At 54.6% G+C, this 16835-nt stretch overlaps 9 protein-coding genes across 9 annotated transcripts; 6 read left to right on the plus strand and 3 right to left on the minus strand.

The window, feature by feature from the left end:
* Positions 1–37: 37 nt before the first annotated feature.
* Positions 38–1489, minus strand: PPM1 (carboxy methyl transferase for protein phosphatase 2A; the record flags this gene model as incomplete). Its single annotated transcript, XM_064803347.1, has 2 exons — positions 38–266; positions 384–1489. The coding sequence occupies 2 exons, from the start codon at positions 1487–1489 to the stop codon at positions 38–40; spliced, it is 1335 nt and encodes a 444-aa protein (XP_064658262.1).
* A 256-nt stretch (positions 1490–1745) lies between these two features.
* Positions 1746–2591, plus strand: LTR77_006106 (uncharacterized protein; the record flags this gene model as incomplete). Its single annotated transcript, XM_064803348.1, has 2 exons — positions 1746–1863; positions 1927–2591. The coding sequence occupies 2 exons, from the start codon at positions 1746–1748 to the stop codon at positions 2589–2591; spliced, it is 783 nt and encodes a 260-aa protein (XP_064658263.1).
* A 439-nt stretch (positions 2592–3030) lies between these two features.
* LTR77_006107 (uncharacterized protein) lies at positions 3031–5500 on the plus strand (the record flags this gene model as incomplete). The annotated part of the gene is made up of 3 exons (XM_064803349.1): positions 3031–4459; positions 4519–4728; positions 4779–5500. The coding sequence occupies 3 exons, from the start codon at positions 3031–3033 to the stop codon at positions 5498–5500; spliced, it is 2361 nt and encodes a 786-aa protein (XP_064658264.1).
* Positions 5501–5678: 178 nt separating this feature from the next.
* LTR77_006108 (uncharacterized protein) lies at positions 5679–6556 on the plus strand (the record flags this gene model as incomplete). Its single annotated transcript, XM_064803350.1, has 2 exons — positions 5679–5773; positions 5827–6556. 2 exons carry the CDS (start codon positions 5679–5681, stop codon positions 6554–6556), a joined length of 825 nt encoding a protein of 274 aa, XP_064658265.1.
* A 596-nt stretch (positions 6557–7152) lies between these two features.
* LTR77_006109 (uncharacterized protein) lies at positions 7153–8682 on the minus strand (the record flags this gene model as incomplete). Its single annotated transcript, XM_064803351.1, has 3 exons — positions 7153–7393; positions 7443–8622; positions 8679–8682. The coding sequence occupies 3 exons, from the start codon at positions 8680–8682 to the stop codon at positions 7153–7155; spliced, it is 1425 nt and encodes a 474-aa protein (XP_064658266.1).
* Positions 8683–10630: 1948 nt separating this feature from the next.
* LTR77_006110 (uncharacterized protein) lies at positions 10631–11276 on the plus strand (the record flags this gene model as incomplete). The annotated part of the gene is made up of 2 exons (XM_064803352.1): positions 10631–10966; positions 11040–11276. The coding sequence occupies 2 exons, from the start codon at positions 10631–10633 to the stop codon at positions 11274–11276; spliced, it is 573 nt and encodes a 190-aa protein (XP_064658267.1).
* A 453-nt stretch (positions 11277–11729) lies between these two features.
* On the plus strand, positions 11730–12590 carry LTR77_006111 (uncharacterized protein; the record flags this gene model as incomplete). The annotated part of the gene is made up of 2 exons (XM_064803353.1): positions 11730–11751; positions 11800–12590. 2 exons carry the CDS (start codon positions 11730–11732, stop codon positions 12588–12590), a joined length of 813 nt encoding a protein of 270 aa, XP_064658268.1.
* A 568-nt stretch (positions 12591–13158) lies between these two features.
* LTR77_006112 (uncharacterized protein) lies at positions 13159–14892 on the minus strand (the record flags this gene model as incomplete). The annotated part of the gene is made up of 1 exon (XM_064803354.1): positions 13159–14892. One exon carries the CDS (start codon positions 14890–14892, stop codon positions 13159–13161), a length of 1734 nt encoding a protein of 577 aa, XP_064658269.1.
* A 455-nt stretch (positions 14893–15347) lies between these two features.
* LTR77_006113 (uncharacterized protein) lies at positions 15348–16671 on the plus strand (the record flags this gene model as incomplete). The annotated part of the gene is made up of 3 exons (XM_064803355.1): positions 15348–15906; positions 15978–16081; positions 16147–16671. 3 exons carry the CDS (start codon positions 15348–15350, stop codon positions 16669–16671), a joined length of 1188 nt encoding a protein of 395 aa, XP_064658270.1.
* Between the last annotated feature and the right edge of the window lie 164 nt (positions 16672–16835).

Below are 16835 nucleotides of genomic sequence, written 5' to 3' on the forward strand. Positions count from 1 at the left end.
ACGTACCTCCTTCAATGCGGATCCTTCGATTGCTTCATTATGGAATCGGCTTTGTTGCGCCGTAACCGAGAGCATGACGAGAGTTTTGAGTTCGTATGCCGCGTGTAGAGGGGTTCACAGATATTCTAAGCAGTCTGGAAGATGAGCGCAATTGCTCCATGTAGAGCTGTTTATCGATGCCGTTGCTTGTCTCTTGGCTGATGGTGAGCGAAGATGAGCCATGAGGGTCCAGCCAATCACGGAAGGCCCGTCTCGTGCTTGAGTTTCTGGAATCTGAGTTGCTTTGGTACCTTACCTACCTACCTGACGTTTGATTCGATGAACTGAATATGCCACATGGCAAAGTGCAGAACTCGCCCTGTCGTGGTAGCATCCGGTTTCACATTGTCACGTCATCGTGCTTGCTCTCAGCAGTGCTCTGTCCGCCATCGAGTGCTGCCCATGCCTCGCTGAAAATATCACCCGTCCAGCCCCAAGCAACACAATAATGACTTGCCAGAAGCTGCCACTCTTCGATCTCGTCAAGCCATTCTAGGCCTTCAATCCTCTGACGCTCCTCGTCGCCAACCCACGCAGTGCTCTCCCACAGCTCGTAAACGTCCCGTGCACCCTGGCAAGTCTTCAGACCCGCCAGCCGCATACGTTGCCTTTGAGCTTCGAGGGAGGAGTAGCGCTTCAAGGTCTGAAGATGGATTCCACGAGATGCGAGATTTGAGACCATGGTCTTTCCGAAGGCATCGAATGGTCGTATGGGTTCGTAGACCGCGATCGCCAAAGCGCTTTGCATGTTCATGGTGAAGTATTGGATGACGCTGCTCGCAATGTCCGGGGGGAGGTAACACAAGCAGCACTCGCTCAAGATCAACGTCGGCAGGTCCGGTTCAAGCCCTGGTATGGGTGGCGGCGATTTTGCGGTGAGATCTCGGAGGTCGATGGCGTGCAGATTATAAGACGTGCCTGCCTTTTCTGCTTGCTTGATGTGCTCCGAGAGGACAGATGAGGATCTGACCGAGTGTCGCTTCTGGTTGACATTGGCCTCAAAGTCGAGTTCGTGGTACGTCACGCCAGCGTCTTTGAGCAGCCCTTGGACCCAGAAGCGGAAGAAGCGCGTGTCTGAGCCCGCTCCTAGAGACACGATTTGCTTCCTCTGCGTTGGCTGTGCTTGCAGAAACAACGTAACCAGCTTGTCGATGGCCTTCGTCCTCACATACGTCCCCCGGTTGATGATTGGATACCGCTTCGGTACTTTCTCATTGGGAGTCCAGAGCTGTTTTGCGTACACATCGTCGAGATAGTCCAGTTCGATGGCGCTCATGCGGCTGCTGCTGGCGTCGTGGTCTGTTTGCTGGACCACTCGATCTCGGGCTGTCTCCGAGTCGCGCTCGCTCGGTTCTCCATCACTACTAGATCCTATTCCTCCTCGGCCTCCGCGTCGCCGTGGGCCACCACGTCCAATTCGAAGTGTGTTCAAGTTTGGTATTGCAGCCATGTTGATGTTTAGGAGTCGCGTGAAAGGCAAGGTTTCGTGGCGTGCATTGACGCGGGATCGGCCGCCTCGCCACTGCCAACTTTTGATGGAGGCAGTGACCTTTTACCTCCATTTCTCTGCGGCTTCTCCTCGATACCTATCAAAGAATAGTGTTGGTGAAGTCACAAGATCTGTCACGCGCCCATACCGAGTGCTGGAGAACTAAGACAGTCTAAAGGGGTGTACCGGAAGCCCGAAACTACAACCTCCTTTCGCCATGGCTCGAGATGCGTCTGCAATATCCTTCTGGCGGGCCAACTTCAGTCCAGCCTTCATCTATCCCATCAAAGGAATCTGGTACTTCGCTACCCATCGATACCTCCACCCTCTGGCACGTACTCGAATCCTACCGCTCACATTGCTCTCCACTTGCATACTGGTCCTACTTTTCATGACAGCGTATCTACCGATCGTGGCGTTTCTGGCCATCTTCCACGTTAACAAGGGTAGCGCTTGGGTTAACGCTACCTTCTTTGTACTCGGTATTGGAACTCTTCTGATATCCATCCTGTTTGAAGCGCTCTTCGTGGACCACACCCAAGTGGACATCTTCGACGCAGTGATGATAGCAGAGGGCTACGAACATCTCGTCAAACACCGGCGGCCTGTTTCTGAGGACATTGATGAGAGCGATCCGGTCAAACGATTGGGAGCACGGGAGAAGGGTGCTCAGTTCGCGCCTTTCAGCTTCCGCCAAATTATCGAGTTCGCCGTCCTGCTACCTCTCAACTTCGTCCCATTCGTTGGAGTGCCGTTGTTTCTGTTGGCAACTGGATATCGTGCGGGACCACTTCTAAACTGGAGATACTATGCTCTGAAAGGCTTCACTCGAAAGGAACGCAACACATTTATCAAATCGAAGAAGAGGCGATGGGAGTACATGTGGTTCGGTTCAATCTACATGGTGCTTCAGCTGATCCCGGTTTTGAGCATCTTCTTTCTACTCACTTCTGCCGCGGGCAGTGCACTCTGGTCTGTGCACATTGAGCGGGAGAGTGGCGACAACCTGGTCAACGAAGACGAGGAGGATCTGCCGCCGGCGTATACGGATGATGAGCCATGAGGCTCTCGAAACGACTTGAAAAAAGTGGGACGACTGTGAATCGGACCGAACATGCATGTCCACCATAAGTCACATCTCATGCAATCTGTGAAAGCTCTTTTTACAGCACATCACGATGCGTTCGCATGCAAGTTCGTGGACCCCACCCCAGCCTTGTTCCTTCAAATCTGGCTTGCGCAACACGGATGAGCTCCGCGAGAGGCTGAAGGTGCAGCGCCAAGCCAAGGATCTGCTCTGCTTTGACGATCTCCAACGTTCAGCTGACCCTCCTCCAGAGATGGATTGCCTGGTGTCAAATTTGAGGCGCTTCTGAGCCTTGCGAGCCTTGCTCGAGCCGCTGGAAAGTCTACTACAAAATGTGGCGATGTGTAACGGTCGTCCAATGTTTCTCCACATTCTAATAAATCAGTGTTAAGACTTTGTGGTTACGCTTGCAGCCATGGCAAGCGCTGACCTGCCTGGGATATCCATATCACGATCATCAAGCGACAGCGATAAGGTCAAAGAAGGCTCGAGTGACGCCTCTCAATCTCGTCGACCTACCCCGACTGTCGACACCAACGCGAAGAATAGTGGCCCATGGCACCGCAAGCGCTCAGCATTGAGCGCTAAGTCGGGACACGACATTGTGAAGTGGAAGATCAAGTGGACGCCGGATTGCTTCCCGACCGGGAGAGTCCTGATTGTCGACTACATCAGCAATACCGCCTCCGGTTCGTCTGCTGGCTCAGGCAAGCGGCACATAACCATCGAAGCTCAAGAGTTCGAAGACATCTCTGGACTGAAGAAGTTTTACAGCAATACCGAGCGAGTCCATGCCGCCGCTCTGCGAGTCATTCACGTTCAGAACGCATCGTGGGCCACCGATTGCCTTCTTTCAAAGTACAATGTCGATCACCAGGACGAGGTTGTCGGAATGCCTGGTTTTAGCAAATGGGCGAGATATGAGAAGCCTCGCCAGCGTGGAGGCCGACCCTTTCCAGATGGAAGATCGTGGCGCGAGCAGACGGATCCATGGCGCAACATTAGTCGAACTGCTTTCGGCTTGGACTACCTCAAGACCTATCGCACGCCACCAGCTGACCGACAACACCGAGCAACTGTCTTGAGCGACAAAGAGATCGACGCCAAAATGATGCATCTCGATGCATGGTCGGACTCGAGCAATCCCCAAGGGTACGATGTCAGCGTCCAAAGGATGAGTGTATACGTCCAACGTCACCTCGGGCCGCCCGGAAGGCTCAGCCCTGACCAGGACGTCAGGAATCCATACACCAATCTTCACTTCAATGACTCCCAGAAGCCGGGTGGCAGGACCAAGACCGAGTTCGATCGACTGGATAACACCAACACTGTCATCATCTTCGAGACTTCAGCCTCTATGCTGCTCAACGACTGCTTGATCCAACCTCGAAACGACTTCGAAAAGCGCTGGCGGCGACTGTCGTTCTACCTGAAAAGAGAGGACGTTACCGATGACCACAGACTCGCCGCTCAGTGTACGAGGATGATACTGGAAGATGTGTTCCATGGCTTAGCAATCATTTGGCAGGAGTTCTTGAGTGTCGGTACGGACCACGTCAGCATGCTTGAGGACAAGATCTACGAGAACCCTGCCGATGAGTCTCGTGCGCCAGATCTATGGACCAACCAAAGTGCTTGGCTGAAGGTGGACAAGGTGATGTGGATGCACCAAGATCTGATTAGGGAGGTGGCGGCACACATGCATGAGGTGGCTGAGGTGGAAGTGGAGGACCATGATCCGATTCAAGTCGAATGGCTGTCAAGTATACCTGCGGAGTACGATAGACTGGCCCATAGTGTTTCCGAAGACTTGGTACAGCCTACCGCGAACCTAAGCGATCTCAGTACGTCTTCTCAAGATCGTCGGCTTGTGCTTGATATGTTGGCTGACGTGTGAGAACAGTGTACAAGTCCGTTGGCATTAGAGACTCACGCCAGTCTTTGCAGCTCGGTCTTTCGATGTGGAGACTAAGCTGGATCACGTTCATCTTCTTGCCCCTGACTTTCCTAGTCTCGTTCTTTGGAATGAACGTAAACATATTTGCTGGAGACGATGAGGGCTTGCCAGACGTTGCGTGGTACTTTCTGGCTGCCAGCATTCTAATGCTGTTTGGTAGGACCTGAAATACTTATACTGGACGACTGAAAGCTGACTGCTCACAGTGCTTCTCCTTTGGTACTGTGTCAAGCACTCACTCCAGCGCAGGCGTCAGACACCCTACCAGCGTGGCCTCTATGAGAGGCTCTTCAACGACCTCGAAGGGCAGCACCCGCTTCTATGGAGCAGCAGTGGTGCCTCCAACGATGCCGAGCCGCTACACTTCACTGACAAACTGAAATGGCGGCTATTGCGGCGCTGGTTCGCTCCGGAGAAGACGATTAACAAGCAGCTCTACAGCAACATCGCCGGTGGCGACGACAGTGATCTTGGCGCATGGGCTCGCTTCAAGCGCCGCCTGCTCAGCCGGTGGCTCCCTACCATCCGCCTCCGATACAAGCCTGGCGACACCGTACCGCTGTCTGAGCTGACAAGCCACGACGACGGCCCCGAGCAAACACACAGCGCACCCCCGAGCCTCCTGAAGTACCAACCAACGACGATCAACGCACTCGCGAAGGTCACGACGCCTATTGCTGTTGCCGACGCCGAGCCAACGGCAGTACAGCAGATGGCCACTGCGGGCTTGCAGCCGATGGGTTTGCAGGGCAGGAAGGAGAGCAGGCGGACTAGCAGTGCGCCGGCTTCGCCACGTATTAGTGAGGAAAGGCCTGGTAGCAGGGGCAGTAGTGGGATTATGATTGAAGAGCGCAATTTGAGCGACGATGATAGTGATGCTGCGGAGGGCGCGGTGGTGGAGCATAATACGATGGTTGATCAAGGGTGATGTGGCAGATCAGGTGTTTCCATTGGCTCTGGAGAAGCTTCTCACTTTGGTGAGTTTCACATGACCCTGACGTCAGGTGTTACACAGCCTAGAACATGACACGTCACCTTCACTACCTTTAGTCACCTTCGAACGCCTCTGCTACTTGAATTCTTTCAACCCAACATCGTTCGAATGCATGTCATTCGGAGCCACCAAGCATGAAGCCATAGATCGAACCTCCTTCAGTCGACACCAATCGCTGGCGCCGGGACCCCGACTTCACTGTCGCAAGTAAGTGTTTTCCCGCTGACACCGCACTGAAGGCAGAAGCTGACGAGACACAGATCCGCCATCATGGTCCAAGTCGCTCTTAAGACTGGCAAACAACCGACGCAGCGTGGTACCATGGCGGCGGCCGAGAGCACTACAGGAGGAGAAAAGGAGAAGCCTGTTGGTCTTGCCAGTGGGCCACCAGAACCTTTCCGCTTCATGGACCTCCCACCTGAGCTCCGCAACCGAATCTACGGATTCGCCACCCACAACGAAGTCCCACTACGTCTTAGGGCTCTCAAGCCACCTGCAATTACTCGTGTCTCTCGCCAGGTCCGCTCTGAATCGATACCGGTCTACTTCGACGTCAACACATTCGTTGTTCAAACGACTGCACCATACACCGGCTGGATACTATACCAAGGACGAGCTTCAAGAGGAACTTTCTTGCGCCAGACCACAAAAAGATGGGAGCGCACCGGATTGCTGCGTCTGCCACAGAAAATCCACGGTTTCTTCAGAGACGCAGGACTGATCGCGGCAAAAATCAAGAATCTGGAGTTCAGGCTCCAAGCCCTTCAACGGCCCGAGGAGCGCGATGCTGCAGCGGACGTAGGCGACCCGATCAGGGACTTCATCGTACGACTGGAGCACGGCAAGCAACCAGATCTCGTGGGTTGTGGAGGGCCCGCTGTCGCCGTCGGAAATTATCAAGCGCAGGTCGACGAAGATTGGAAGTGGTTATGGGAGCCATTAGTTGAAAGCATGAAGGAACAGATCTCCATGCCCGGGTACCAGGGGTGACTATCGCGGACCTAGCACGATTGGCGAAGTCGGTACGTCGTCCGCCACCGAAAGGTGCGCCCAGGCATGGAGATGCGCCCAGGCGTAGGTGGCGTTGAAAGTGGGTTCGAAGTCTGGAAGTCTGGAGTGGCAAGATGAGAGGAAGGCTGTCAACACAGTTCATGACATCTTAGCAGCCCATTCACCTGACCATGGGGAAGATCACGGGCACAGCGAGGCCGGAGGTGGTGAACTTGGAGATGCTATTATCCAGGCCAGTATTTGTTCAGGGCTGCTGCAATCATCAGTTCATGTCAGCATAGGCGAGGCAAATCAATATCGAACACCATGACCGCGGCTCCCCGTACAAAGCTCAAGCCAGAGCTCTGGCAACGGCCAGCCCAACACTGCTTCAAAACGCTTCATTTCAGTGCTTGGGAAGAAAGCATTTCCGATCGCAGTAGATTGTAATGACTGAGAACGGTGAGATCATTCGGAAATTGCACGATGTCAAGCCGCGCTCGGTGACGTCTCTTCGTGATCCCGTATAGATCCCAGACTGGACTTCCCGTCGCAACACGACACCCAAGAAGTCAGTCCCTCGTGGATAGATAACTTCAAGCCTCGACTCTCTCAATCCGCACGTCTGCTTCACCTTCTTTCAAAGCCCCATCCTTGTGCAGCACACCAAGCAACATCTCTCCCTTGGCCGTAGCACCCTCTCCACCGACCTTGGCGTCATCACCGTCAAAGCAGACCGCCATTGCTTCCAGTGTTCGCCCTTTGGTTTCAACATAGAAGAACCAAACGACAACTGACATGATAGCGAGCCAAATGATGTAGCAGAGGTAGTATTTCCTGCCCGACATCAGCGCTCTTTCCGATAAGGTAGGTCTTGCGTTCTTACCAAGTAATGGCTTCCAGCGCCACGGGATTCACGTACTGCGAGAAGAACGATCCAGCCGCAACGAAGAGAAGCAGCACAGTCAGGTACCGCGATCGGAGATAGAAAGGCGAGATCTCGACCACGTACGCTATCAGCAAGCCTGACCATGCAAGGTTGAAGAAGAACATGAACACGAAGATCAGCGCAACTACGGCACGGCCAGAAGACGTATTGCCTAATGCCTCGTGCTGCTGGCTAGCCACTGTCCACCCGGTCATTGCGAGACACATGCCGAAGGTCGAGGTCAAGAACAGCGGACGCCTGCCCAGCTTGTCGATGGAGAACGCCATGCCCGTGGCGACGACCATGTTGAAGATGGTGAGACAGCCGTTGATGACAAGCTGCGTATTCGAATCCTTGTAGCCGATCTGGCCCAGTACCAAGAATATGTAATACGAGACTACGTTGGCGCCGGCGGTCTGACTGAAGAAGCCAGCCGTGCAAGCAATCAGCAGGCGATGACGGTTGCCCTTGGTCCGCCACAGTTCGGCCACACCCCGGCTAGAGAACTCCTTCTCGAGAGCCATGGTCTCTAAAACCTCGCGATACTCGGTTTCGACGAAGTCTGGTCCTGAAGCCGGGCCATGGAACTTCTCGAACGTCTGGCGTGCCCGCTCGTGGCGGTCCTTGACGATCTGGTATCGCGGGCTCTCGGGCACGAGCCAGATGAGGAAGAGTTGGATGACTGATGGGAAGGCTTGGAGGACGCTGGGAGCCTTCCATGACCATTCATTGTCGATTCGCAGAGTGCCATAGGTGGTCCAGCTGGCGATGATGGAGCCTAGGTACCAGAGGGTGTTGTATATTGTGGTGAGACGCCCTCGATACTGTGGGTGTGAGAGCTCAGTGATGAGCATGGGCGAGCAACTTTGGGTGTAGCAAATCCCGAGGCCGATGACGAACCGCGCGGCGATGAACATGGCGATGTTGATGCTTACTGTCTGGATAACAACGCCGATAAAGATTAACGTGCTGCCGAGGAGGATTGTCCATTTTCGGCCGATGTTGTCTGCGAGGAGAGGAACAAATGGTAGTCCCACGACTTGTCCGACGGAGAAGATGGCGTTAAGCAGGCCGAGTGTTGCCGATGAAGGGTGGTTGAAGTCGGTTTGCCAGTAGTTCAGGGTCTGTAGTCCGTTCACTGGAATATGTCGTCTCAGCGTCAGAGCTAAGTCGATGTTGTTTGGTGTTACGCACTCATTGAGCCATCATAGCCGTTGGTCGCAGATGACAGCAGTAGTATGCCGCACAGACAATGCAGGTGGACGAGGGAGCCATGCTTCCACCACGTCACCTGTGATAGGCATTGTCAGTCACTCCGTTCCGCTGGAGAAGAGTTGGTTGAACACAAGCCTTTGGGAACTCCTTCCCTCCCAAGATTATGGTGTCGTCGGACTTATCCTGGCTGTCTGAAGACGCAGATCTGTCGCCTTTGAACGACAGCATCTTGATCTTGTGATGCACTGAAGGCCTTGCGAGCAGACGGCTTCCATGGTCTCTAATAGGGCTACATCAACGCCGGTAAATGGTCCCGGCGACTCCTCTTTGACAGCCATTCAATTTAGCCGGACGTCCATACAGCTGGAGAAGGGGCAACGCATGGTAATGACTCGCCCCCATGTTGATCTGCAGAACCTGGAGACGGCCTGGAGACGGCCTGGAGATCTGGAGCAAGAGTTGGAGAAGCTCAAAAGCGTAACGCCGAGCGTCCAGAACTACCGGAGATGTTGAGATTGTAGAGGCGAACAGATTGATCCCATAGCTTCGAATCACTTACACATAAGCAGGCCCAAGATGCAGACAATGGATGGAAGCAATAGTCGCTGAATGAGTGATCCTAAGCAGTGTGAGACGCTTGCCATTGCTGTGGAAAGAGGGTGGTGCTCAGATGTTGGACACAAGATCGGAGCAGTAGTCCTGAAATGCTCTGTACGAATGGTACGACATGAGGAGCGCGCTCGAACCGATCAACCTGCATTTCGAGAGACCAATACCGCCAGGGTCAAATCAGCACTCGATGCCGAGAGGTTTTGGCCGATGCAATAGGACTTCGTTGGCCTTTTCCTGCTCGTACAATGCTGCCAGATAGGACAAGCTGGCTTGGGAGGTGTCTGTACAGCAGTCTCGTGGAAATTGTACAACAGGTCGACAGCGTCAAGTTGGGATTGTGGCAGTTGTCATTGAGCTTGGGCCTGCTGGTCGTAAGATGCATTGCAAGCCCTCCAGGTTGTTTCAAGAACCGGCAAGGTGAGATCCACCCCTATAAGCTTCCCGCTAGTATGAATGGCCGAATCTGGAAGGCGGCCTAAATCGGGCAGTGCTTCATCATCTTCATCATTCTTTTCAACACGGCAGTCATCCTTCTCATCTCCATCCTGCCAACCGCCCTCGTATGGTGGCGGATGCACGGCTCTCAGGCCCTCAGGCTCGTGGTGAACGAGACCGAACGCGATACGTCGCACCCCTACTCACTCCCCCGTCCTCACGGCTCGGGATGGAGGAGCCCAACCGCGCACCCTTTCATTCCAGCCCCCATCACACCTCAGCAAGGCTGAGTTGTCGGACTTGGAGTACATCACGCCCCAGATCTCGCCACCGCCATGAACCAGGAACCGGGGTCATCCTCCTTTGACGTGCATACCAGACGAAGCATACCGGTATTTTAAGACACACCTAGATGGCGAGCGATCTTCGCCGTTCAAGGCGCACCATTTAGATGGATTGACGGCCTGACCCAGAACTGGATGATCATGGCTTGTGGTCATAGGTCTACGCTTGCCTCTTTCGCTAGATGATGCCCTGAGGCGACCAGATCCGGGATTCCAGAGCACATCCCCGCGTCTGACAGGCCCGTATTACCTGACTCCAGGCAGGTTGGTCAGACTCAATCTCCCAAGTTGTGCGTTACGATGCGGAGCCTTGACTCTGCGCGGCTGAATACCGTCAAGCCACAGTAAGATTCTTATTGGCTTGCTCAACTCCTGATGCAAGAACACCCAGGAGTGTCTGAGGTCTAGATGGGCAGCAGGGTATAAGTAAGAAGTCCACTCTTACCTCTTGAGCCCTCCAGCACTACAACCATTCACCAACCCAAGTCACTCTTTACTACAATCTTTCCAGACACTCGTTTTTCACCACAATCATTAACAATGAAGCTCGCCATCAGCCTCGCCGCCTTGGCCGCTTGTGCCTCAGCGACGGCCATCGAGACCAAGTACTTCCCTGGCTGCTCCAGACGTCATTGTCTCACGCAACGCATGGCCGACAAGTTCGTCAGCCGCTTCATCGGCGTTCTCGAACACAAGGAGACTGATCTCGGCAATTTCACCGAGACGATGGAGATCATGCTCGCGGACGACTTTCAGGAGATCTCCGACTCCATCAACTCCCTCGCTGGTATCCCCCTTGGCTCCGTGACCACTGGGTCGAAGGAAGAGTACATCCAGGAGACTCAGAACGCTCCTCCGGACAGCAATATTGAGACTGTAAGTTGTACTCGATGGTTGCAGGCCACCACAACACTTCAAGACCGGGACTGATCGATGCTTCGTTCTCCAGATCTTCACTGCCGTCGCCGCCTGCCGCAACATCATCTGGCACTGGAACTTCCCCACCGTCGGTTCAGCTCAATACCCTGTCAAGGGCATGAACTACTTCGAGCTCAACGAGAACTGCCAGATCGACACCATGAGGATCGAGTTCAACTCCATCGCCTGGGGTGCCGACACCGGCTTCACCACAACTCCACCATCTGGCCCACCACCAGGCACCACTAGCAACAGCACCACCTCTTAAGCCTATCTCGGCTGCGTAGCGGCGACGGGATGTTCGTTGGAAGAAGTTTGTCGGAGGGTGTTTGCGGACGGATGTTTGTGGGAGATTGTTTGTGGGTGGACGGGATGCATACAAGACGGCGAGGCCTCCGGTACAGGAGGATGGCTTGATGAAGGTATGGCTCTTTGGTGGTTCGTTTATTTCACTTCTTGTTTTAATCTACCTTCTTGGCCTCCGCACCAGTACAAAACATCGTGGCCGTCACATCAAGCAACATCCCGATATACGGAGCTCGCATGTTTAAGGGAGTCTAAGGTAAATGTCGCACATACCATCTTCTTCTGCATTCACTTTCAACTCCCATATGAAAGTTGACGTCATGTTTTCGCCGAGTATTAACTTGTGGCTGGTCCCGCCCCTCCATTCCTTTTCTGCGCTGAAGCTCACACAATTTCACCATCCCTCTCAACTTCCATGGTGCGCGATCGCATCGGCAGTACACTAACCGCGACGAGCTAAGACTTGTAAGTATGATCATCCCTAGTATCGACTGGAGACCAACTCACGCCAGACAGGACTGCGACCGTGGCTGCTCCAAGAGCGCAGCCAAATGACCGAGTCCTACGCCAACGCATCACTGCGACCCAGCCCGTTCCTGCACCACAGCCTACGCCCACGCTCCGGCGGACCGCGCGCGTAACAAAGAAAGCAGTCAACTACGGCCCGCCCGACAGCCCACCCAGCAGCCCTCTTCTCAGCCCGCTCACGACAACAAAGACATCTTCGCATTCCGATTCCGAAACGCCCTTCCGCTTCCTTGACCTGCCACCAGAGCTACGCAACCGTGTGTACGGCTACGCCACCGCAGGCCAAGATGGCTCGACCAGACGTCTAGCTTCGAGAACCCTCAAGCCGCCGGCCATCACCCGCGTCTCCCAGCTAGTGCGCCAGGAATCGATGCCCGTCTACTTTGACGTCAACAGCTCCGTCATCGAAGTCACCACGCCTCACGGTGGGTTAAGGTCGGGATCTTTTCCTGGCTTCCTCCGCCAGACCGACCGCAGGTTCATGAATACGGGCAGACTCGAGATGCCGAAGGTGGTCTACTCGTTCTTGAGAGATGCTGGAAAGGTTGCCGCTCGCATCAAGGACCTCCACATCCACTTCGACCCCGTTTCATCGTTGAAGGAATTCGACATTCAAACTCACCATCACCCTTCTCTGAGATGGGGACGCATGGGAGCTCGACTGCAGGTCCAAGTAGGCGGCCAAGCTGCGCTATTCGACGAAACTCAGCTATGGTCGCACGACGCGCCTGAGTTACGACACGCCTGAGTTCCGGCAGTACGAAGAAGATGTGCACCACCTCACAGCCCCACTGATGCAATCGATCAATACTCAAACAAGCCAGTCTGACTTTCGCGGATTCTCCATCGACGACCTGACGCGTTTTGCACGCTCGCTCCGGCGTGCGCCACGAGGGGGTGCAAGACTTCTCCAGGCTCAAGAGTGGTGCTGAGGACGGGAGCGTGGGAAAGCTGGGCGTCGCAGTGGATGACTAGCATGTTAAGGCTGCTTGTATTGCGGTTGGAGAGCAAGGTGGCAAGGAGTACCCGAGTCTGTTGGTGGTGAATGTTTGATGTTGTTCTTTGTTGGATGAGCACTAGGCGAGACTGGAGCGAGGCTTGGAGGGCGCAGTACGCTTGACAACATGCAATTGGGAATGATTCATGAGGAGCTGGGGACTTGAGTCTTACTCTTGGGGTCGTGTGAGCATGCTTGGTAGTATCGACTGAGCTACCGTATCACCGTACCCTCATCTAGCCATGTCTCATTACACTTCTCATCATCGTTCATGTCCACACGTCCTCATCAGCGCTATCCCCTCAGAACACATGTGCACTTAAGGCCTGCACCTCCCCATGTACCTCGGATAGAAGCACGTATCCCTCACCGTGTGCTGATCCAACAGCCACGCCAGGAACCGCTCCAGCCCCAATCCATACCCACCATGAGGACTCGTGCCATACCGCCTCTGATCTGTGTACCAGTAGTACTCCTTCGGATCGATGCCCTCCCGCTTGTACGCCGCCATCAGCTCCTCGTAGTCGTACGACCTCATGCTGCCGCCAACAATCTCACCCACGGTGGGCATGAGGCAGTCAACGGACTCTGTGAGACGCTTGTCCTCGGGGTCCAGCTGCATGTAGAAGGACTTGATCTCAAGCGGGAAATGTGTGAGGAAGATCGGGCGGTTGATGGTGTCCGTCATCTTGCGCTCGGCTGCCTCTGCGATGTCGTCACCAAAGCTGTGCGGCTGGCCATCCTCGTTCGGGATCTCGTGCTCGACGAGCCAGTCAATGGCGTCGGTGTACCGCATGCGCTTGAAGGGGCGCTCAGGCATCTGGAACTTCGGGTTGAGGTCCTGAACCATCGCCGCCGTTCGTGGGTTGCCGAGGACGAGCTCGAGAACACCGCAGATAAGCTCCTCGAGGTGACTGAGCAGGTCTTCGAAGGAGATGAAGTCGAGTTCGGCTTCGACGTGAGTGTACTCTGACAAGTGACGGCGGGTGAGAGACTTCTCGGCGCGGAAGGATTTCTCTATGCAGTAGCAGTTTCCAGTGAACGGTAGGGCGGTCTCGAGGTAGAGTTGCGAAGATTGGGTGAGGTAGGCCTTTTCGCCGTAGTAAGGAAGCTCAAACAGAGTTGCGCCACCCTCCACCTGCGTCTGCACAAGAGCCGGCGGTGCGACCTTGACGTAGCCGAGCTCGTGGTACTTGACGTTGAAGGCATGCTCTACCGCGTCACGCACAATCATGACCGCCGAAGCCTTCTCGCCACGAAGCACGAGATGGCGCATGTCGAGCAGCTTCTGGTTGTCGCCCTGAGCTTGCACCTTGTTGGTGATCGCATCGTCGCCTCCTGGAGCCTTGCCGATGATCTCGTAGTAGTCTGCGTGAAGCTCGCGGTTGTTTGGAGCGTGTGCACCAGGCGGGACCTCCCACATCTCTCCGGTGATCATCATGCTGGTCTCGCGGGTGAGCGTGAGGGCATCGTAGGTCTTTGCCAGATTGCCGGTGAGCACGCATTGCATGTAGCCGTGGCCGTCGCGGAGAGTGACGAACAAGACCTGACTCTGCTTGCGCTCGCGGTGAACGCGACCGAAGACACGCACTCGCGTACCTCGCTGGCTGCTTGAGTAGTCGACCTCCTTCGAACGCTCCCCAGACCCCAGCTTCACAATCTCAGGCCGCGTCTCTCCTAGGCTGATTCGAACGGCCTTCGGCAAGCTGGCGTCTTCCTTGATAACGACCTTCTTTGCCTCCTCCAAGAACTTGCTGCGCTCCTCTTCCTCCTTCTTCTGTCGGATCGCGAGCTCCTGCTCCTTAGCTGCCTTCTTCCGCTGGGTCTCGGCATAGTTGGTTGCTTTCTTGAGTGCCGCTTTGGCTGCTGGCTTGTAGGTCGCTTCCTCCTCGTCGCCTTCTCTCCTCTTCACAAGATACTGCGCTTGGTCGCCATGCTGCAGAAACGCATGTCCCACACTCTTGAATGGCTTCGATTGCGAACCATCTGCTTCTGAACTGTCCTGACCTGTCTCTTCGTCGATATGCACTGTCTTCTTGTCCGTGTCGGCCATGGTTGCGGATCCTCAGGTCGGTAGTGTATGGTGTTGTAGTGACCGGTAGGTCAGAGCATCAGATGGGCGACTGAGTCCCTTTCACATATGTTCAGCGCGGTGAATCATATCTTTTTCGTGACTCGAATCATGCTGATCCTTCAATGGCTGTGGCGCAGCTCAGCCACACTTCCAACCCAATCTTGACCGCACCTCATATTCCTCAAACCTTCTCCGTTCTCTGCAACAAACCGTCCCGATATGCTATTTAGTCTGTGGCAAAGCACTCACCATATTCCAAATACCTACCTCGTCGCGACAGGTATGCCCGTGTCCATTGGTATGGCGTACGACTGCCGAAGACAACGGTCAGGGTGGGGTATTGGCTCCTACCAATCCACTTCTCTTGCTCCATTAATCTTCTCTCCTGTTCTTGCTTTCGCATCTCGTGTACGTCATTTCTTCTCATAGTCAAGATGTACTCCTATACCGTCCCAACCAAGGCCATCGTGACCTACACCGACGAGGAATGGCGCTACCAAGATGTCCTGGCACGAGAGCCAGAAGCCCACGAGCTACTGATCAAGATCGTTGCCACTGGGATCTGTCATACCGATATTGCCAACGTTGGCGGCATCTATCCCCGAGTCCTTGGCCACGAAGGCGGCGGCAGGATCCTACGGCGGGGCGCTGATGTAGACCCGGCACTGCTGGAGGGCGACCCAGTTCTGCTGTCCTTCGCCCATTGCAGAGCGTGCCATATGTGCAACACTGGCCATCCCGCGCACTGTCGAGAGCAGGTTCCGATCACCATTCGAGGACAGGACCCTAACTTTGCTCTTGCGAACAACGAAGGCGAGGATGAGAGGTTAGAAGACGATGGTGGTGGACGGAAGAGGGTGGTCAAGGCGAGCTACTTTGGTCATTCGAGTTTTAGCGGCATTGCACTTGTCAAGGAGAGTTCGGTTGTGCCCATGAAAGGTCTCATTAAGGATGAGGAGGAGCTCAAAATCTTTGCGCCGCTGGGCTGTGGTAGTAGGTGCACCTTTCAATTCTTGCCCACTGCTCCAGGCCAGTCTACTAACTCGCCATGACGAGCGTTATAGTCCAGACTGGGGCATGCGCAGTAACAAACGCAATGAAGCCTGATCCTGCTACTGACAGTCTCGCGGTCTTTGGTCTTGGTGGAGTTGGATTGAGCGCACTCATGGTCAGTCCTTCCTCATGATATAATTGCAAAAAACTATACCTGTTCTCTACTCACACGTTGTCTAGGCAGCAAAAGCACTCGGCGTCCGCACAATCATCGCCGTCGACATCCTGCCCAACCGCCTGTCTCTTGCCGAAGAGCTCGGCGCGACGCACACCATCAACAGCAAAGGCATGAGCAGAGACGACCTCTCTCAAGCCCTCCGAGGTCTGCCTCCCTTCTCCGACCCGAAAGGCCCAGAGGGTCCGACAGGGATCGTGGACACCACCGGCATTCCAGCCCTCCTCCAAGCGGCACTTGCCAGCGTTCATCGGCTAGGAAGGGTGGTGCAGCTCGCCAATCAAGGTCCTGGAAGTAATGTTGCGGTGGGCTTGCCGGAGCATATGAGCAATGGGACGCACTTGACTGGCACGATCCAAGGTGATGCAAATCCGAAGGAGTCGATTCAGATGTTAGTGAAATGGTATCGGGAAGGGAAATTGCCGCTGGAGAAGTTGGAGCAGCAATTCAAGGTGGAGGACTTTGAGAAGGCGAGGGAGGAGATGCACGCTGGGGGAGTCATCAAGCCTGTGCTGATATGGCCTCAATGAGCGCGCAAGAGGAACCGTAAGTGACATGGATCGAGCCATTTTCATGTGAAGGTCTGATCTTATTCAAGCTTCATCATACCACTTGCCATGTGTAGACAGAGATGAGGACTGCAAGCCACATCTCGGGTGTATCTTTTCTGCACGGTCTTCATCTCCTAGCTGGG

The sequence above is a fragment of the Saxophila tyrrhenica genome, assembly GCF_035928015.1.
Source record: "Saxophila tyrrhenica strain CCFEE 5935 chromosome Unknown scaffold_9, whole genome shotgun sequence".
NCBI classification, from domain to species: domain Eukaryota; kingdom Fungi; phylum Ascomycota; class Dothideomycetes; order Mycosphaerellales; family Extremaceae; genus Saxophila; species Saxophila tyrrhenica.